This window comes from Dasypus novemcinctus, chromosome 18, assembly GCF_030445035.2.
Source record: "Dasypus novemcinctus isolate mDasNov1 chromosome 18, mDasNov1.1.hap2, whole genome shotgun sequence".
Taxonomy (NCBI): domain Eukaryota; kingdom Metazoa; phylum Chordata; class Mammalia; order Cingulata; family Dasypodidae; genus Dasypus; species Dasypus novemcinctus.
This window is the reverse complement of record NC_080690.1, coordinates 52,856,166-52,878,741: the sequence shown is the minus strand read 5'-3', so window position 1 is coordinate 52,878,741 and position 22,576 is coordinate 52,856,166. Positions and strand designations below refer to the sequence as shown.

At 36.8% G+C, this 22,576-nt stretch overlaps 1 protein-coding gene across 2 annotated transcripts in view; it reads right to left on the bottom strand.

Annotated features, from left to right (window-relative positions):
- The window catches only part of UBA2 (ubiquitin like modifier activating enzyme 2), a 42,200-nt gene that overhangs the window by 13,070 nt on the left and 6,554 nt on the right, over nt 1–22,576 (bottom strand). For both annotated transcript variants that reach the window (XM_023586479.3, XM_004450286.4), the window contains exons 2-12: nt 22,281–22,364; nt 20,978–21,048; nt 19,779–19,843; nt 18,431–18,531; nt 15,252–15,373; nt 6,394–6,461; nt 5,790–5,911; nt 3,640–3,739; nt 1,921–2,087; nt 421–514; nt 215–327 (exon numbers count right to left, since the gene is read on the bottom strand). In XM_023586479.3, coding sequence (XP_023442247.1) covers nt 215–327; nt 421–514; nt 1,921–2,087; nt 3,640–3,739; nt 5,790–5,911; nt 6,394–6,461; nt 15,252–15,373; nt 18,431–18,531; nt 19,779–19,843; nt 20,978–20,982 — 957 coding nt within the window. In that variant the 5' untranslated portion in view covers nt 20,983–21,048; nt 22,281–22,364. The remainder of the gene's footprint in view (nt 1–214; nt 328–420; nt 515–1,920; nt 2,088–3,639; nt 3,740–5,789; nt 5,912–6,393; nt 6,462–15,251; nt 15,374–18,430; nt 18,532–19,778; nt 19,844–20,977; nt 21,049–22,280; nt 22,365–22,576) is intronic.

Here is a 22,576-nt window from a genome sequence, read left to right as displayed (position 1 = left end):
CAGACAAAAATTAGAGAAGCATACTTTCCTTTTGTTGTAAAATTTCCAGGAGGCTTAGACCTTACTTCAACATGCACTCACAAGATAACTGGAACAATTATTCAAGGTTTTAAACCAATTTTATTGTTTAAAAATTTTTACTTGTCTGTTACATGCTTTCGATAAAAGACTTTAAAAAAGAAAATGAATAAAAAACGTAAACAGAAATACTCACTGTTCTACACTCATCTATTTTTCCTGATAGTATCTTCAATCCTTCCAATACTATCAACCCAGCAATCACTGCATTAGTAGTAGCAATAGCAGGAATAATATTTCCTGCCATTGCTGGGGGGAGGAGAAAAAAGATGAATATTTAACATTAAAAAAAAAAAAAAAACAACTTTGAGGTTTAATTGATACAAGTATGAAATAACTTACACTTTATATCAAATCTGCTCTTCATATTCATACTGAAAATATGCATCCTGAGGTTTGCAGCAGAGGTGACAAAATCCATTGCAGATGGGTCATCCTGCCAATAATTTAAAAAATTTAACAAGTTTCCCCATATAGTTAGTAGTCTGATAAAACATTACTTTCAAAACAATACTTTTGCTTGTTTAGAACACTGCAGATAGTATCAGAACAAGACACAAGCTCAAAGGAGAGGCCCGTCAGGTAGGGCCTTACAGTAAATAGTATGAGAAGAGGGCAGGGTCTCATCACTGGCCTCTTTGGTCCATGAAATATAGTCTGACAAGAGCACCAAGAGCCAGCAGGTTTCCAGGAATTCACTCCTGCTTAATGGAATGTACTGGAGACTAAGTGTACTGACCAGAACACCAATCCTATTCACTGAAAATGACAACCCTTTCCTGGGTCCACTACTTAGTACTGAGAAGCTTGACAAGCACACAATCCAAACAAGGAGAAAGGCTGTTTTGAGAAAGCCTTGTCATTAAAGTGTATTTAATTGGGCTGGCTGTGTAACCTCAGGCAAGTCACAACCTCCCTGAGCCAAAATTCCTTTATCTGTTAAGTAGGGAAAATTATATCCACATCTCCTAAGGTTGTGGTGAGGATTTAGTAAGAATATATAAAAGTACCCAACACAGTGTTCATTAGGTACATCCCTAGGTAGGTGGTTAATCCTATCTATAAGGTCTAGACTTTACTCACAGAAAATAATTTCCAGATCTGAGGGTCCTTTATTTAGCTCCTGGCAACTGGTAACTTTCCAAACCACTAATATAACAATAACAATGAAAATATTTTAAATAGTTACTGTTCATATCACCTGAACTCAAAACTAATGTTTATAAGAAACCCTAAAAATCTAAATTTAGTAGCTTCACTTTAGGTGTCTGATTCAACGAATTCCAAAATTTGTATACACAGAATTGTTAACTTAGGTTTCCAAAACTGGCCAAACTTTTCCCTTACTTTAAAACACATGGAAAGCCATTATTATTGTAGGAACATAGAAACTTTGACAGATAAATCACTATAAAGAAAATACTGACTTATAATTAAGAATGACTCGTTAATAACAAATTTCAAAATATATCTAACTATAAAATACTATAAAATATTATGGCATTGTTTTTATATTACAGTCTCTCTATATAATGAACCCTAGAAAGGCAATTTTATTACTTTCAAAGTCAAATTAAAAAAAAAAGTCAAATTAGACCAATGAACTGTTGTCTACGAAAGGATTTTCTGACTTACGATTTTGCAACGTAACTTTAATTCATGTATAGAAAATTCACAGTTCAAGTCACTAACTGGAGAGGAAAACATCCAAACTAAATCCAATATATTCCCTCGCTATCTGGTAGAATAAATGATATTGAGAAATTACTAGCGTCTTTTACAGTTCAAAAACAAAGAATGCATTTAATATATAACAAATTGTCACACACTTCCAAAACGAACCTTATCCCATATGAGCTCAGCGCCATCCCCTTTTTCTGCTAAATGAACTCTCAAGGTCTCAATGCTTTTTGAAAAAAGACTTGCATAGCTCTTTACATCTAAAACCTGCTGGTCTTTCAGACCTAACTGGGGTTCATTTTGTTGGTCTGATGCATTGGTTTCTTCACCTAAGGAAAAAATATTAGAAACATCACTATTAAAACATCATTCTTTTACTGTGTTCTATTCAACAAATTCAATGCCTAACCAGTAAGAAAATAAAAGAATATGAAGAGTTCCATTTTAATAAATATCACTACAGCACAACTATCTGTACAGAAAACTTCTAAAATTGAGGTGGGGGAAATATACGATCATCTCAGGGCATTTCATGGGATTCAAGCATATATTGTATAAGATAAGCGTTTTGCCCAGCACAGTTTACACTCAGTAAGTGGAAGCTATTAGAGCCTTAAGTGAACTGGCCCATAAAGTTAAGTGCTCCATATTGTTTAGAACTACGCCATGATAAGCCCCGTTAAGTTCCAGGACAGAGATCATGCTATGCAATACTGTGTATGACTTAAGTGAAATACAGTTCAGGAGAGAAAGATGTGTTGAAGAGGAGTGAGGTAGGGAAATAGAAACTATTATAATAGTTCTTCTAATACTTAAAATTATAAATGTGTTTCTCAAGTAAGCTTAAAGAGAATAATCACATAAGGGTAAAAAGATGTATGCACATAAACACATATCACAGCACTATTTCAGAGAAAATTTCAAACTAAATGTTAATCAATTAGGGACTGAAATAATACTGATTGAAGAAAATAAGTTGGCAGTAATAAATAGTATGAACCCATTTATGTAAAGTGTATACATGACTGTCTGTGTCTAACTACGTTAATAGGGGCTATTTCTCTAGATGAATGAACTTTCAATCATTTTTCTCCTTCATACTTCCTCTCGCAGTTTGATATTATTGATGGATTCCAAAAAGAAATACTGGATTATGTTTGTAAACTTATCTTTTCCTCTGGACATATTAGATTATATTGGATTCAGAGGTTTACTTTATTAGGTAAGTCAAGTAAACCTCTTGTGCCAGTAGGGCATTGAGACCCCACCTTTGGTGGGCAGGGACTCACAGGTAAAAGGCATGGCAAAGGACAGAGTTGGAGGGTTTTTAAGGTTGGAGTTTTGATGTTGGGAGTTTGATGCTGAAGCTGGAGCTCCATGGAGAGAGACAGAGCTGTTCCCCTGATAGTCCACACCTGACCTTGTGGAGAAAACAGAAGAGCTAAAACAAACAAAAAGACCCCAAAACAAACAAACAAACAAACAAACAAACAAACAAGAAAACAGAGGAGCTGAGCTCAGAGGAACCCAGGAAGCCTGAACCCTGGCAGATGTTGGCAGCCATCTTGTTCCAACACATGAAAACAGACTCTGGTGAGGGAAGTAACTTATGATTTATGGCCTGGTATCTGTAAGCTCCTACCCCAAATAAATACCCTTTATAAAACCAACCAATTTCTGTTATTTTGCATTAGCACCCCGCTGGCTGACTTATACACTTCCCCAAATCATTAGACTCTTTTACCATGAACATAAACCATTTTTAAGAAACAAAAGGGAAAGTGAAGATAGAAAGAAAAAAATAAATAAAAAACAAACAATAGGGCAAAAGACATCATATAAGGGAATCTAGTTTAAATTCCTAAGGACTGTACTCTTTACCTTGACTTTGCACTTCAGCCCAATCCAACGGAACTGGAGGTTTCCTTTTCCGCCAAAGTTTGTCCATTGTCAACAAATACCTGATATCATCTTTAAAAAGCTTAAAAGGAGCAAAGATAAATCCCATGAATCCTACTGATCCTTTGTTGACCAAATATAAAAAAAATTTCAGTGCTGACTTATAAACACACTGTGATATCTTCTAATTTAAAGACACATCATAGGCCAGATTTCCAGGAATTTTCAAAAGCAAAGAAAAATGTATAAACCTTCTCCAAAGGGAAAATTTACAGAGTCCCTATATTTAAAACAGTTAAAAGCAGAGGTGTTCTTGGGAAAGCAGGGTAAGGGAACTCTGAACTGGCATGACTGTCTCTGCTCTCCCGGTAGTCCTAGAACTCCAAAGATCAATGAGTCTGAACAAAAATCATACAAATTTAGGATTAATAAATAAATATCAACTCCACAAGAATTAAATACAATCACTGAACCTAGAGATACCAACTAGGTGTTAATATCTCCAACTTCATGGGTACATGCCAATTAAGCATACACTTGTTAAAAGAAGGTGCTCAATGAAGTACTTTTAAGAATCAAATGAGAGGGGAGTGGGTGTAGCTCAGTGGTTTGAGTGCCTGCTTCCCACATACAAGGTCCCAGGTTTGATTCCTGGTTCCTCCTAAAAAAAAAAAGAGAGAAAGAAGCAAGAGTCAAACGGAAAGTGGATGTGGCTCAAGTGATAAGGCCTCCGCCTACCATATGGGAGGACCCAGGTTCAATCCCTGGGGCCTCCTGGTGAAAAAGGAGAGAGCGTGCCTGCTTGGAGAACCAATGCCCATGTGGCGAGCTGAGTGCCTATGTGGGTGCCCACACGGCAAGCCAAATGCCTGTGCAGCTACCTCCGTGGTGAGCCAAGTGCCCACATGAGTAGCCAAGTGCCCACATGAGTGCCCACGTGGTGAGCAGAGCCCGTGCAGCAAGTCAAGTGCCTGCGCAAGCAAGTCATACAGCAAGATGATGACGCAACAAAAGAGAGACAAAGGGGAGAGTCAAGGTGAAGTGCAGCAGAAACCAGTAACTGAGGTGGCACAACTGACAGGGAAACTCTCTCCACATCAGAGGTCCCCAGGATCAAATCTTGGTGAATTCCAGAGGAGAGATGATGAGAAAACAGAGAAATAGATACAGAAAATCACACAGCAAATGGATAGAGACAGCAAAAACACCTGGGCAGGGAAGGGGAAGAATAAAAAAAAAAGTCAACTGGTGACATCTGTTACCACGAAGTATAAGTTGGGGAGAACAGGAGACCATTTGCTGAGGACAGAGACCTGTGTATGTCTAAAAGCAGACAGGAGGAATTAGGAAAAAAGAAAAAACTCACAGAAAATACTACTGGAAAAATAAAGTATAAGGGGATGGAAAAATACCAGGTGAGAGAGTTAACCTTTATAGCAATTTCTCTCAAGAGAAGGGAAAAGATTTTGCAGTGAAGGGAAACATTTCTCACTACTGACAAATTATGTTCAATGGCTTCAAACCTGTTAATATAGCCAGAGGATGCTTTACTCAAACTAATCAAGAGTAGATTAGGCAGTTTAAGGAGAGCTGAGAAAGTCATAAGGGCCAACTGATAAAACTTTTCTAGGGAGTCAAGGGAGAACAGTAAGACTTAAAACACAGATCTGTGGACCCAGTTAAAATAATCTTGTAAATTTCTCTAGAAATTATTCAGCAGGCCAGTAATATACACAAGAAAAGAACAAGAGGCCTATGGACTCAAGGGCAATTTAGAACATGTAAATCAAACTGCCAATAGAAAAGACATGAGCTGGAAAAAGATAAAAGTGAAAACAAAAAGAGAAGCAGAAATCAGTGGACAGTTACGAGGAAAACCATGAACTTCAGTCAAAGTGAGGGAGGGAAAGATAATCAAGAAAAAAGGGTACATAAGCAAGCCTCTGTATTTATCTCCCATAACGATGCTACACTTAGTATAGGTTCTAAAATTTCAAAATCGGCTTATCCTGGCGATATTAACCTATTTATTAAGGCAGGTATATACATTAAAAAAATAAGCTAAATTCAATTTCACATACTATTTTAAAACAGTGTAATCTAGACAAAATTATAAAGAAAATAAATCTAACCTTGGTAAAAAGTTTAACTGGATCATAGCCAGTTGATTTAGCCCACTCCTTAGTGGAAATACGTTTAATGTCACCATCTTCATTAGATGCTCTAGCTCTGGCTTCAGCTTCCATTGGTTCCCCTACAAAACAAACATCCTTTTATTTTCAACTGTGAAAAATATGGAACTGAATTCTTACCCACCTTTGTGTATTATGGGTAGTGTATTGTGGGTAGTAGACAGTAACTCAGAGAAGTCACTTGGATGGGACACATTCTGAGTTCCAGAAGAAAGGAAAATAACAGACTTATTAGCGTCTTTCTCTATCTCACTTTCTGAAGACCATATGGACAGCAGTTTAAAGCAAGACCTGCAGTCAGATCTGGGAAAAACTTGCGACTCTACCATTTACTAGATGAGTGTTAGGGAAATCACCACTTGCCGTACTTTGATTTTTCTCACCAGTTTCTAAAATACTGTTTTATAAATTAAGCACATGTTAAGCATGTAAAATATTAACTAGCACATAACAATAACACTTTTTTTTCTCTTAAGCTACTGATATTAAACTAGCAAGAGAAAGGTAATAGTCACCAAAATCACATCCCAAGTACTTTACTCACAGGCAGCTTCAGGGTCAGCTCTGTCAGGAGATACTTCTTGATCAGCATCCTCTTCCCCAAACAACTGGCTATAATTTAAGAGTAGTAAATATTTATGTAGAACAAAATATTCTAAACAAATGTGTTTTTCCCCCATCTTCATTACAAACACTTAATTCAAAATAATAAAATATCAAAAGTTTAAGCAGGAACGAAGAGGGAAAAATTGAAAGATAAATCATACTCTGTAAACTTAAAAAGTATTAAAGCCATCTGTTCAGACTGTTTGTACCCTAATTTCAACCACAACACACAAGACTTAATTTAGGAGACCTTTATATCCACTTCTATCAGCTAGACTCTGCAAATTCCTGTGTTAAAATCTTTAATCAAGAAACTGGTGAACTGCTTTTACATTTCAACTTGGATAATATTCTAAGGCCAGAATAGTATTTGTGAATTACAACTACAGTAGTTGTTGATCAAATAAAGTATCCAACAGTACTGTATGCAGAGCACAGTTCAGGTACAGGAAATGCAGGAGTGAATAAGTCACACTTTTTTCATGGAGTATAAATTTTTACTACTGAAAAGTCTTAAGAAGAAATATAAAGGCTTTAAGCTAGGATCCTTTTGGTAATCTAATTATCTTAAGAAATCTGCTTAGTAACATGTAAGAGCAAAAATTCCTCCAATCTTTCCTCAAGCATAACTTGTAAGAAATTTTTATTAAGGGAATCCTTTGTACATTTAAACAAAAAAACCCCACTACAATCCCAGTAGCTCCCGATACATTTGAGAAGAAAATGCCCAGCTGTTTCTTAAAGTGGTTGTACAAACTTATCTGGTTGTAAGATTAAACATATCTTCATTTGTTTATTGCCTATTCCAGTTTCCCTTTAAATGAAATGCCTGTTCATAAATTTTTGTCTTTTTCTTACAATAGGAATATATTGTGGATCACAATCTATTTGATTATGTATTACAAATATTTTCTATCATAAGATGTTTTACTTAAACAGCACTTGAATTCTTTTTTTTTTTAAAGATTTATTTTATTTCTCTCCCCTTCCCCTCCACCCCAGTTGTCTGTTCTCTGTGTCTATTTGCTGCATCTTCTTTGTCCGCTTCTGTTTTTGTCAGTGGCACAGGAATCGGTGTTTCTTTTTGTTGTGTCAGCTCTCCGTGTGTGCAGCACCATTCTTGGGCAGGCTACACTTTCTTTTGTGCTAGGTGGCTCTCCTTACGGGGCACACTCCTTGTGCGTGGGGCTCCCCTACGCAGGGGACACCCCTGCGTGGCTCAGCACTCCTTGTGCATTATCAGCACTGCGCATGGGCCAGCTCTACATCGGTTAAGGAGGCCCGGAGTTTGAACCGCGAACCTTCCATGTGGTAGGTGGACACCCTATCCATCGGGTCTAGTCCGCTTCCCTGCCTTTCACTTTTAAATACTTAGTCAATCTGGACTTAATTTTTGTATACTGTGTGAAATAGAGAGCAAATTCATCTTTCATTTAATCCCTTCTTTTATCTGTGATTTACAATGTAACCTCAATCAATTATGAATTTTCTTTACATATGAGGCTTTACTTCTGAGCTCTATACTTTATCCCAATGGTCTATTTTTCCATCTCTCCAGCAGCAACAACTACGTTATTTTCAGCTTATATAACATCATGATATCTTTTAGCACAAGTTACCTCACCTTCTTTTCCTGGAGTGTTTGGCTCCTCTTAGGCCTTACTCTAAAAAATTTTTAGAAACACATGCTCAAGATCCAATAAAAGCCTCTGATGAGATCTTAGGTGGAATTGCCCTGAATATATAGATGACTTTGGAGAGAAATGACACAGGGACAACACTGGGACTTCCTATCCTCAAACACACTCTCTCCTTTTATTTGGTACTTCTTATGTTCCAACAGTTGCATTAATTTTCTACACTGGTCTTATGTATTTTAAGATTTAATCTCAGGTACTTTATGATGCTTTTATACTTAGTTATCTTTTCTAAATTTTATTTTCTAACTGCCTGAGATATTCTGTAGAGAAATTCAATTTTAAAACTAATTATCTTTTGGATGACCATGTTGCAACATTGTCATTATTCTTTAGATTGTTTGGAATTTTCTACGTAGGTAACCCATCTAATATGCAAATTATTTTCCTTCCTTTCTCAATTCTTATTCATAGATTTTCTCTTGTCTTAACCGTGCTGGTTAGGAACTTCATTACAAGAGCAAATAAAAGGTGCAGTAACGGGTATCCTAGTATTGTTGATTTCACAGGGGATTCTTTAAAATTTTTACCATTAAGAACAATGACTGCATTAAGTAAATGGATGTCAGATAGTAGGAGTGGAAGATTACAGTAAGGTAAGGAAGTTAAAATGATCTGTGTAGTAATCTATTAAGGACTTGGAGGCATAAGAATGAACTCATGTTTTAGCTTGATATAGATACAGATGACTACATATAAAAATAATTATAGGGGAACGAATGTAGCTGAAGTGGGTGGGCACCTGCTTCCCATGTATAAGGTCCCACATTCAATCCCCGGTACCTCCTAAAAACAAACAAACGAATGAGAACCCCAACTCTCATTTGGAGCAGATGTAGCTCAGCGGTTGAGTGCCTGCTTCCATGTACTAGGCCCTGGGTTCAATCCCTAGAACCTCCTTAAAAAATATATATATAGAGAGAGAGAGAGAGAAAGAGAGAGAGAGAGAGAAAGAGAAAGAGAGAGAGAGAGAGAGACCTGTGCATATACAAGGGTTAATACAAGCACATCTATTTTTTTGTCAGCTGAGAGGGCCTAAAAGAAATAACACAAGCAGCAATGAGCATACCCCAGCAGCAATGAGCATACCTAGCACACATCTTGGCTTCTAATACCATTCTCCAGAGTCCTTGGAGGAAAGGCCAATCCTAACATTGGGGCAGGAAATATACAAAATGAACTTGGAGCAATTTGCTGTGCTATAAAGTAAGGAAGTACTAAAAACAAAACCAAAAAAATAAAATCAAAGACATTGATGGGGTATGCCAAAGGAACACAGGAGTCAACTGAAAAAGTTCCCAACAGACAAAAAAGGAACAATCCTGAACAAAATTAAGTAGCACTAGAATATAACTCAGTATAAAATTGGTATCCATAAGACCATACCAATATAAAGGTATGGTCCATACCGAATATAAGACCATACCGAATAAATAAATAGGAGAAAGAGACAACTCCCCCAAGCAGAAAAATTAAAAAACAAAAACAAAAACAAAAAAACTGATGTACCTACTCCCATCATGAAGGAGGAGGAGCATAAGTCCCTACTCTGTAGATGTAGGCTGTACATATTGACTTTCTTCCAAAGTGTACAGTATGGAAAGGAAAGAAAAAAGATTTTATAGTAGAGAAACCTGACCAACACAACCTCAGCCAGGTGGACAAAGCTGACATCAACAGTCATAAATCATGCTGACAGAAAACCCTTTTGACAAAGCTACAGTGGTCAAAACAGGATGGTACTGGCATAAAGACAGACACAATGATCAGTTGAATAGAACTGAAAACCCAGAAATAAACCATCACCTATAAAGTCAACTGTTTTTGACAAACCTACCAAGTTAATATTAACAGGACAAAAGTCTCTTCAACAAATGGTGCTGAGAAAACTAGATATCTATAACCAAAGAATAAAAGAGGACCCCTATCTCACTCCCTATACAAGAATCAACTCAAAATGGATCAAAGACCTAAATATAAAAGCCAGGACCAAAAAGCTACTAGAAGAAAATGTAGGGAAACATCTTCAAGACCTTTTAGCAGGTGGTGGTTTCTTGGACCTTACACCCAAAGCGCACACAACAAAAGAAAAAATAGATAAAATTAATATTTTGCACCTCACAGAACTTTTTCAAAAGAGTGATAAAGGCAGCCAACTCAATGGGAGAAAATATTTGGAAATCACTTATCTGATAAGGGTTTAACATTCAGGATATACAAAGACATGTTACAACTCAACAACAAAAGACAAATGACCCAATTAAAAAATGAGCAAAAGATTTGAATGGACATTTGTCCAAAGAAATACAAATGGCAAAAAAACACATGCAGAAATGCTCAAATTGGGAAACGGACTTTGGCCCAGTGGTTAGGGCGTCCGTCTACCATATGGGAGGTCCGCGGTTCAAACCCTGGGCCTCCTCGACCCGTGTGGAGGTGGCCATGCGCAGTGCTGATGCGCGCAAGGAGTGCCGTGCCACGCAAGGGTGTCCCCCGCGTGGGGGAGCCCCACGCGCAAGGAGTGCGCCCGTGAGGAAAGCCGCCCAGCGTGAAAAGAAAGTGCAGCCTGCCCAGGAATGGCGCCGCCCACACTTCCTGTGCCGCTGACGACAACAGAAGCGGACAAAGAAACAAAAGCAGACAAAGAAACAAGACACAACAAATAGACACCAAGAACAGACAACCAGGGGAGGGGGGGGAATTAAATAAATAAATCTTTAAAAAAATAAAAAATAAAAATGAAAATAAAGAGGAAAGCAGTTGATTCTTTAAAAAAAAAAAAAAGAAATGCTCAAATTATTAATGGAGAAATGCAAATCAAAACCACAATGAGATCTCATTTCACACCTATCAGAATGGCCACTATTAAGACAGAAAATTACAAGTGTTGGAGAGGATGTGGAGAGATAAGAACACTTATTCCCTGTTGGTGGGAATGCAGAATGGTACAGCCGCTGTGGAGGACTGTTTGGCAGTTCATAAAGAAGTTGAATATGACTTGCCACATGAACCTGCAATACCACTACTGGGTATATACCCAGAAGAACTTAGAGTAGTGTCACAGACAGATATCTGCACACTCATCTTCATAGAGACATTGTTCATGATTGCCAAAAGCCGGAAACAATCCAGGTGTCCATCAAACAATGAATGGATAAACAAACTGTGGTCTACTCACACAATGGAATATTATGCAACTGTAAGAAGAAATGAAGTTGTAAAGCATATGAAAACATGGATGAAACTGGAGGACATTATGTTCAGTGAAGAAAGACACAAAAAGACAAATACTGTATGACGGCATTACTATGAACCAAATACATTGTGTAACATATTGTTTGATTCAAGGAAAAATGTATAGGTATCCAGTACATTTAACTGAGAAATGTACCTTTTTATTCAACTATGCTTTTTTAGTTTTTAGTTGTTTATATTTTTCAATTATTAAATGTACAAAATTTTTAAAAATTAAAAAAATATATACCCTTGATTTCGTGTAATGAAAATGGTATTTTATCTTTGTGGTCTTCCTTCAATAACCCATCAGGGCGGCGGACTTGGCCCAGTGGCTAGGGTGTCCGTCTACCACATGAGAGGTCTGTGGTTCAAACCCCAGGCCTCCTTGACCCGTGTGAAGCTGGCCCATATGCTGTGCTGATGCGCGCAAGGAGTGCTGTGCCACGCAGAGGTGTCCCCCACGAAGGGGAGCCCCATGCGCAAGGAGTGAGCCCCATAAGGAGAGCCGCCCAGCGCGAGAGAAAGTGCAGCCTGCCCAGGAATGGTGCCGCACACATGGAGAGCTGACCCAACAAGATGACACAACAAAAAGAAACACAGATTCCTGTGCCACTGACAACAACAGAAGCGGACAAAGAAGAAGCTGCAGCAAACAGACACAGAGAACAGACAACGGGGGGGGGGGGGGGGGGGGGGGGGAGTAATAAATAAATACATCTTAAAAAAAAAAAAAAAAAAAAAAAGAGGTCTCCATATACCCCCACCCCACCCATACCACACCTCCCCCACCAACAAATTCTTCCATCATTGTGGCACATCCACTGCACCCGGCAAACACGTTCTGGAGAACCACAGCAGCACATGGACAGTGGTCCACATGGTAGTCCACACTCACCCCCAGGCCACCGAGTGGGCCACGAAAGGACACACAACGTCTAGCATCCGTACCTGCAGTACCACGTATGACAACTCCAAATCCTGAAAATGCCCCCACACCATATCTCTTCCTCCCTCTCCCAAGCACCAGCAGTCACCGTGGCCACCCTCTCCACATCACTACTACAATTTCTTCCCTAACTAATCACAATAGTTCCCCAGCAGAACATCAGTAAGTCCACTTTAATTCATACTCTATTCCTCCATCTTGTGGACCTGGGATGGCTATGTCCAGTCCCCCTCTACATCAAGAGGGGGTAACAGTAATATTTTAACATTCTTGAATCAATTGTAACAAAGGTACTAAACCAATGTTAAGGGTCAACAATGGGGGGGGGGGGAGTTATGGGAATGCTGCATTTTTAATTCTTGGAAAAATGCTATATATAACAGAAACAACCTAATTTCTTTCTCAGTTATACTGTTTTACTCTGAGGCTTCTCTGAAAATACATGCAGCCAGCTGCAGGTCAAAGCTTCATCTTCAGGGAAAAAAAACTTTACACAAGAAACAAGGCAAATATATAAATTACGTTCTACCTTCAATTAACATAATCCTGGTAAGAAAGTGAAGGTGGGATGTGGTCACCTGTCTCAATAAGCAGGGCCTTTTGAACATCTTAAATATTATATAGCTACATACTTCTATGGGATATAAATGTGTCCTTGCTGCCATAGGCATGTTTTCTGGATAGACAGAGGCTCTCATAGTAGCTAATAAAATATTAAACTTCCTTCCTAGAGAAGTCCTGCTACTTTCTCAAATAAGATAGACAAAAGTTATGGGATATATTAGTCTTGCCTAATAAAAGAAATCAGACTAATAAGCCAAGCCCTTAATTTTAATGCTTACACTTACAAACCTCATTCCTGTAATAATGAAACTAAGCCTAAATATAATTAATGCCCAAGAGTCACCTCCTGAAAACCCTACTTGTCACTCAAAGTTTAGCCTCTCTATGCCGAATTCTGCAAAAAACCTCACTACCTTCCCTCCAGCATGGGTCATGACTCCAGGGATGAGCCTCCCTGGCACTGAGAGATAATTACTAAGAATTAACCATTTGGACAAGGTCCTTGATCAAAAGGGGAAATACTAAATAATTTTTACGTGTTTTTTTATGCTTTGTGACAAAGAGATTTCAAAGCAAATCAGAAGGTCATTCCAGAGGTTACACTTATGCAGGTCTCAGTCAGACTTCAAAAACTGCACAGTAAACAAAGCCTCAAATGAAAAGTGCTCCTGAAGGCCCTTTGGTGACATCCAGACACCAAAGGCAAGCCACATGGCCTCTTGAAATAAACACCCACCTTGGATGGCTCTATCTGGGAATATATAAAAAGCTATTTCCCCAACATAACATAGTTATACTCATGTATAAATCCCCTAATGATCATTTTTAAAAATTCGAACCTATATTTTTCAATTTACCTGTTAAGTATATTTCTTAGAGACCTGAAGCTGGCTGGTCCCTGAAACTCAGCAGACAGATACACAGCCAACTCCTACTCTCCAGTTCTCCAGGCCTGCTGTAATGACAGACCAGCCCCACCCCCAAAACAAGGAGTATCTTTAACTGCAAGCAAAATAATTCCACTCCTTTGCCCCATAATATCTATGTCCCTTCTTAGCCTAAGGCAGTCAGAGTGGACATTGTCCCAAATCCCTCAACTGAGGAATGAACAAAAATAAGGGGAGTGTAACCACTGATTAAAGCAGATTTATTGCTGTGGTAGTTACTATTTTTATGTTAACTGAATAACTTGTAACACTGATATAAAAAAATAAAACAAAAACTAAAGGACTACAATGATGCAGGTTTTTGGATAATACCTTTTATAAGGTTGAGGAAGTTTTCTACTCATATTTCACTAAGCATTCCTGCCATGAAAAGGTAACTGCTGCTCAATTTTATCAATTACTTTTTTCTACATCTATGCAGATCTTGTATTTCTCTTTAATTTCTTAATGAAGTAAACGACATTTATAGATTTTCTAATATTCAGCCACCCAATTAATCCCCAGGATACAACTCAATCATGATATACCTTTTGTTTTATATGACATTACATTTAAACCATTACTTTGAAAAGGATTTTTACAACTATGAGTGTGACTGGCTTGTAATTGCCCTTTCTTATGCCAAATGTCCATAAGATTAGAATGATCTATTCCTTGGCAAGTTTAGACTTGATGTATTCTTCAAGAGACAGTGACAGTACTATTTAGGCTCTCCAGTTCTAAGTCACTTTTGTAAGCTTTTTTTGTTTAATGAACTTAGTTCATTAAAAAGTTAAAGATAATGGTGTGATCTTCTATTAGTATTTTTAAAGCATTTTTATATATACTGTATCTGAGATGATGTTTAGTTTTATCCCTTCTCTTTCAAACTTCCTAGCTTTATTTTTTAATCTTATCTTGCTCATATCTACCCTTCTAATTTTTCTGAGTTTATTCTGTGGTTCTTTTACTAACTTAAGTTGGATCCTTAGCTCATTAATGTTCAGATTTTCTATTTTAATTCTTGAATTTAAGCCTATAAATTTCCTTCTAACTACCACATTTAATGCATCCAAGTACCATTGGTAGTAATTTCAGCTATCATTCCAAGGTATTTTTAACTTTATGATTGTTTTTAGCAAATGAATTTTGTATTTTAAAATTTCCAAATATAAAAATTTGGATCCATTTAGTTATACACCCACCTCCAATGTCACACAAAGCTTCCTAAATGGCCCATGGCACGTAATGAATGTTGAATTTAATTTAAACCAAGAAATAACAAAAGAAAGCTACCAAAGCATTCCTTCCTTATATTTAAAAATAATTCATTTCTAAGTACAATTTTTCTAAGATATTTAAATAAAAATGACCCCGTTTTCCATTATCAGTACTCAAGAGCATGATCAGAAATATATACTCTTACTTGAACAAATACTTTGCCCAAACAATGCAATGAATTGGTTCTGAAGGTGTGTTACGAATTGTACAGCCAGGAAAAGTTCTCTGGGTTGGTTTAGGATGACATTCATAGCACTCCGTCACACCCTGCAAATTCAGGAAATGAGAAAAATAAAAAGTTCCATAATGGTGGTAACATAACCATAGGCATTCCATTCATTCATCTACATTCCAAATGGATTTTATATCATCAAGGAAATTTAAAAGTATTTCTAGATTCCAAAATCCTTATTTTATAAACAAGCAAATAAGAGCTAACTGAATCAACCAGAGTCCCACAGCTAAGGCTGAGCCAGGATTCCTCTGGACTCCTGGCCCAGTGGACTTTACCTGCACCAAGCCAAATAAAAATTACTGTCCCTAAATGTCAAATACGAAAAGCTTATCTTGATCATAAAAAACAAGAAAAAACAAAATACTAGAAAGACAAACAGCTTTCCCAACAAATAATATTTCAAAGTTGTGAAATTCATTTAACTATTAATTATAGCCATGTTATCCTAATCTAAAATTTAAGTGAACTAAAAGTAGTTATTAATTTCTCAATACATATATAGAAAAATTATAGGTATTATCAAACGAAATACACTTCATACTGGTGACATATAATCAAGTTATTATTTTTTTAAAGATTTATTTATTTCTCTCCCCTTCCCCCCACCCCAGTTGTCTGTTCTCTGTGTCCATTTGCTGAGTGTTCTTTTTGTCTGCTTCTGTTGTTGTCAGCGGCACAGGAATCTGTGTTTCTTTTTATTGTGTTTATTGTGTTTATTTTGTTTCTTGTTGTGTCAGCTCTCCGTGTTTGCAGCGCCATGCCTGGGCAGGCTGCACTATCTTTCGCCGTGGGCAGCTCTCCTTACGGGGCGCACTTCTTGTGCATGGGGCTCCCCTAAGCGGGGGGACACCCCTGCATGGCAGGGCACTCCTTGTGCGCATCAGCACTGCGCATGGGCCAGCTCCACACAGGTCAAGGAGGCCCGGGGTTTGTACCATGGACCTCCCATGCGGTAGACAGACGCCCTATCCATTGGGCCAAGACTGCTTCCCTATAATCAAATTTAAAGTTGCACAGTAAGGAACCTAAGCCCTGGAAGAAGTCTATGGTACCTGACATGGAATGAATTGTGTACTCCATTTAAACATGGTCTTGGGTCTACATTCCGGTGGGTGTGGAACAATTCCTAAATAAGATCTCTTCAAGATGCAACTTCAATTAAGATGTAGCCCAACTGAACCAGGTGGGACTTTAATAGGATTACTGGAGTCTTATAAGCAGAGTCAGACAGAAGCCAAGGGGAGAGAAAGAAGCTAGAAGTTATGGGAACTGGAAGAGAGGAAAGACACTGCCATGTGAACTGAAAATGTGACAGAAAAGCTAAGGACTATGGATCACTGGCAGCCAGCCCTGAAACACCAGTCTTTGAGGAGAAAGCATCACCTTGTTGACACCTAGTTTTTGGACTTATCCTTAAACTCAAAATTGAGTTGATAAATTTCTGTTGTTTAAACCAATCCATTTTATGTATTTATTTAAGCACCTGGAAAACTAAACCACCATGTGAGACAATTTTTCAAATCCATCAACCAATCCCTTTCACTTCAGTAAATTCTCATTCTCAGATTTAATACAATACAAAGTGGTGTCTCAGGATCAGACTAATGAGGTGTATAAAAAGCTATCTTTCTAATAAGGCTTGAAGACCAAAAACCTGAAAATATTGTTTTAGTGTACATCAAATAAGATTCAGGGCTTTCTCCATTGTACTATTTCTCACACTCCAGGCCCTCCAATATGCTTTCTTGTGGTAGCCATATCGCAAGCAACCAAACCTCATATCACAGTGGTAAAAAAGTACTGCCTTGGCCTGTTCAACAGAACCTGCAGGCCTTCATTGTTTTAACTAAATTTAATATACATTGTAGTGTAAAAAATCTTGGTAGAATGATACTAAATAAGCTCCCAAAAGTAACACTTAAAACAGTTAAAATAAATGAAGTAGACCCATAATTTTCAACATGGACCATTGCCAAAAAATATCAGACAAATACTGCAACAAATCTTAAGTGTAATTCCCTTTTTAATAATTTTGAAACATGCAAAATGATTCTTCAAATACACCTGTAGTGTTTAATTTCTTAAAAGAGATAAAAAAGATCTAAAAACAAATGAGTCACAATGTTGATATCTTACAGAACTGGGTTATGGGTACAGAGGAATTCATTTTATTATTCTCTAATTTTATCTAAATGTTTTACAAATACACCAAAAAAGTTTTCAAGGTTCTCTTCAATTCTATGAATCCAGACTCCTTTAGAAAAGTAACCTTTTATAAGTCTGATTTACCAAATATCAACAGGTAGTCTGTCTCATGATCAATAGGTAACATGATAAGCAGTCTCATAACAAAAAAAATTTTTTTAAGGCAACTGTATTATATGTTTACTAAAGACTTGAGTATACAAGCTAATTGAAGCGACAGAGTTGAAAGCCTCTTTGCTTGCTCTTTGAGCACCTTCATAGCATACTAAATTTTATATGCACACAAAAATCCCTGTCTTGGATGCTGACTGTTCATCTCATACAAATTCAAAGTTTACTTTTTCTTGTCCTAATGTTCCAAATAAATTGTTTTTTAAAAATATTTATTTATTTATATATTTCTCTCCATCCCCTTGTTGTTTGCACTTGCTGTGTCTGTTGGCCTTCCTTGTTTCTTAGGAGGCACCAGAAGCCGAACCCAGAGATGTGAGAGGGAGATGAAAGAGGGAGGCACCTAATCACTTGAACCACCTCTGCTCCCTGATTTGTTGTGTCTTTCATCATGCCTTTCCTCCCAGTGTCTCTTGCATCATCCTGCTACGTGAACTCCCCACACCTACCCATTGCAATCAGCTTGCCATCCTCTTTAGGAGGCATGGGGAACCTCTGCTCCCTGCTTCTTTTGTCTCTCATTATGTTTTTTCTTCTTGTTATCTCTTGTTGTGTCAGCTTGCTACACCTGCCCGTCACAGGCCAGCTCGCTGTCTTTTTTAGGAGGCACCAGGATCCAAACCAGGGACCTCACAGCCTAGTTGCTTGTGCCACATCTGCTTCCCCAAATACATATTCTGAAAGTAATAAAAACAAAGAAAACTTTTCTTTACCTTTTTAATAATAGTTACTTGTCCAAGATAACCAGCAGTTCCGCTCTCAATAAGAGGGACATCAGCTGCTAGACACATCCTATTTACATGGTTACGGGCAGCTGGAAGAAAAATACTAGTTATCAAGAGTTTTTGGAAAAACAAACAAAAAGCCCTACCAGAAATTAGTTACTTTTAATTATAATGTTTACCCAAATTGTTTTCACTTTATATGTAATTTTTTATTACTGTTAATTTATAAACATTCAGTACAATTTTAAATACAACATCTCACAAATTTACTATAGGAAAAACATCACATTAATTTAAATTTTAAATTCTAAAGTGCCACCTTACTCTTCTTGGCCTGTGCCTACTGTATTAACCTTGAATATTGTCTCAATGTATTCAAAATCCTTAACTTGCTATTATTCTACATAATTATGAGAAACACATGGACGTGAATGAAAAATGTGGAATATCACCTTGAAACTATTCAGTCACTTTAAGTATAGGGGGATATAAATGAGTTTGATTCTTAATAGTTTTTATTTCTGCCCCAAATTTGTTTATAAGAACATAACTACTGATGATTTTCCTTTCAAAGTCAAGTTTCACATTCTTTAAAGAGATTTAGTTGCCTAAGCCAAAAATTTTCCAAAGAAATAAAAACCCAAATGCATTTACTGCAACTTACTGATAAATCCTTCTAAACATCCAACCTAATTCACTTGCCAGATGTACTTTTACATGTGGATGGAATTACAGGCAAAGAGTATTATTTTTTTCCAGAAAATCCAGAAATACAGATTTGTTAACAAAGACTGATCAAACAATACCTGATTATATGAAATACCACATAACACATATCCAAATATATCTAAATTATGTAAATCTAATAGACTCCAATTGCCACTTATGGCACGAGATCCATCTGAGATAATCTGAGCTATGGCTCATCATACTAACCTCAGAATCTTATTTCCAAAACTGTGGTTTTCAGCCCTGACTGCACTGTACAATGAACTGGGGAGTTTTGGAGAAAAAAAAAAAAAAAAGATATTCAGGACCCATTCAGTCTGATTTAAATGGTCCTGAGTGAGATGAAGGCATTGCTATTTCTTAGGTCCCATGTAAATGAAGTCACAATGTGTCATGCTCCCCTGTATTCACAGCTTTTGGTAGTGAGCACAGTAGCTGGTAGCTAAATTCCTGCCTGGGAAAACTGAGGTAAAATTGTAATTAACCGGCAATTTTTAAACCTTCTGTTTTGGCCTGTCAATTCCAATATGTTAATTAATCCTATATTTGTAAAGAGCCTTGATGTTGGCGAAGATGATATACTTAGAAAATATGAAAATAATCTCACCTCTGTTATCTAAAGCATTCATAACCAATATAAACTGTCGAAAAAATTCCACATTATAGTCAGGGCTACAAAACAAAACAAAAGAAGGTCACCAAAAAGGAATAACAGGGTCTAAAAAAGCATAATAAAAGTGATATTAGTGCAAAAATAAGAGACATTATGGACATCTACTATATACGGTAATTAAAGAAATTATTTCCCCCAAATTCCTACAAGTGACTGCGCTTCCTTTTTGTCCAGCTACCTACAGCACAAGAACGGGATCTTAAACTGGAAGAAAGATGGCATAATTTCACTAGTCCCACCAGGACTTCTCCAAGCAGCAAATGCCTGGGAACACACACAAAGCACATTCCCAGGATCTGCTTGGCCTCTGGCTTCACCTCACGTGGTCAAGATCAGGCAAGGTTCAGGTCCCTAGAGTCCATGCTTTTTGCAGTACTGGGAAAGCAACACAGGGTAAGAGCTGTAGGGCTATAGTAAGCTTGTGGAGCAAACATCAAGAGAATAAAATAAACTAGAGATACAAATTCCCTGAAAAAGTATGACTTCTGCTAATTTCAATACTCCTAACAAGGTATTTTAAATACCATTTACCTATGAGCTGAACAACTGTAGATAAGAGATAATTTAGGTCCAGAGTTCCTTTGCCCTAACACCTCTAAATGACATATTTAATATCTGTAGCTTTACTGAGATCAGTGTATTTAAGTACCTTCAAAGCTACCACCCCATCACAATTCCCAGAGTTATATTACTGAAGTCAGACTTCTAATAAACAGAATAAGGGGGGGGGGCGACAAAGACCCTTTTAACAGAAAAGGGGTTACACCTAAAATCAATCAGAATGAGAGAAATACATTTAGAGAAGTCTGAATCATCACATATAAGGATATGTCATGGTTTAAAACAAGAATAGAAGATTCTTTTATAAGTTTCCAACTAACTTATTTATTAAAAGTATTAAAATACCTCAGTTCTTATCTAAACCATTCAAACTATACACATAAACTGGTAAAGAATGCCATGTATGTGAGCATAAACTACCATATTTTAATCATTCTACAAGTGTACTGGACTTTTTAAAAAGTAGAATTATTTCAAGCTCATATACTTGGTTAATAAAAATCCTTATCTTTTAAAAATTTAACTCAAAATATCATGGCAAACAATTTTACAACAGAATAATCAGAACATACTTCATGATGCTGTCATGGTAGGCTATGATATTAGCTTTCGGATAAAACTGCAGTACACTTTCTTTGGCAACCTGGAAAAACAAACAATTCTAAATTACTAATAGTATATTTGAAATCTACTTCTGGCAAATATTGTTTTTTAAGAAAAAAAAACACAACTATACAGAACTTCTGGTGTCACCTACTTAATGATATCTTCCTCATATTAAAAACTAAAGAAACAAAATATGATTGAAAATTTCATTTACCAGTAATGACTCCTTTCCAACCATTTTAGAGTAAATTTTTGTCAGACAAAATCTGTAAATTCTTATTTTAATTGTTTTGGGGAGTCTGTTAAATTTTACTTATTTTTTTTTTTCTAAAATCAAATGAAAGTGAACCATGGAAAATGCTACCTTATATGATAACCACTATTTAATTCATTTTAAATATATGTATTTTATTCTGATTGCCATGAAACTTCAGTTACTAGTATAAAACATAACTAGGAAAGAATTTCTAAAACTAAATTGCTTAAAAAGGTAAGAAAGATTAAGCTACACACATAAAATAATAAGAGCTCTCTTCATATATACTTGTACATGATGGCAAGTTTCAGCAAATACATAAAATGCAATAAAGTATCATTCATTCATTCATTTACTGAGAATCTTCTATGTATCAGGATCAATGGTGTACAAAAGAGACAATAATTCAAATAGCCATCTAGATAAATGTAACTACCATCTATTATAAGTCACATATAGGAAAAGTAGAGTTTGTTATGAAAGGAAGATCCAACTTAACTGTAGGGGGTTTAGACCAAGTATCCCTGGAGAAGGGAGCCAAAATATGAAAAGGAAAAGGAAAAACAAGTGGAAGTGTGTCAAAAGGGATGGAGGAGAGGAAGGGAAAGAGATGAAGGGAAAGTTTAAAGACTTTTAAAGAATGTTCAAGGAACATTCAAGGTTCTAAAGATAAGGTCAGTGAGGCTGCCTTCTTTTAATGAGGATAGCAGCAAACGCTTAGCTTCTGTTGTCCCAAACTCTAGGGGAACAGGGCCAAGGAAATAAAGGCTCCGCCCGAGTAAAACAACCAGTTTAAATATGAAAGGGGGCACCATTTACAGCATTAGAGAGAGCACTCTATTTCCTCTTAGACCAGACAAGGAGGGTTTAATCTTTAGTCCTTTACGTAATTTTATTCTCTAAGATCCCTCAGCGAAAGAGATAGCTTCACTCATTTTCTCCCTCCTATTGATTAATTAACCTGATACCACAAATAGAAGATACATCAAAGAGTTACAGAGAACTATAGTTACCTGTGCTTTCGATCTTCCAACATGTTTCTTTTGAAACAAAAACTGCCTGTTGAGATTGCTGACATCAATAGTATCCAAATCAATCTACAAATGCATAAAACCCATATAAATCACAAATTTTGTTATGTTTCAGCATTATCACTATCCATACCATCCATAACCCAGGACTGATATTTATTAATACTATATTAGCAGAGAACATGCTTTTAGGACATAACAAAATTGTTCATTGGTCAAAATAATTTCTTCCAACACACATAAAAAGAACGAAGATTTAATTCCAGAGAGAACTTTCT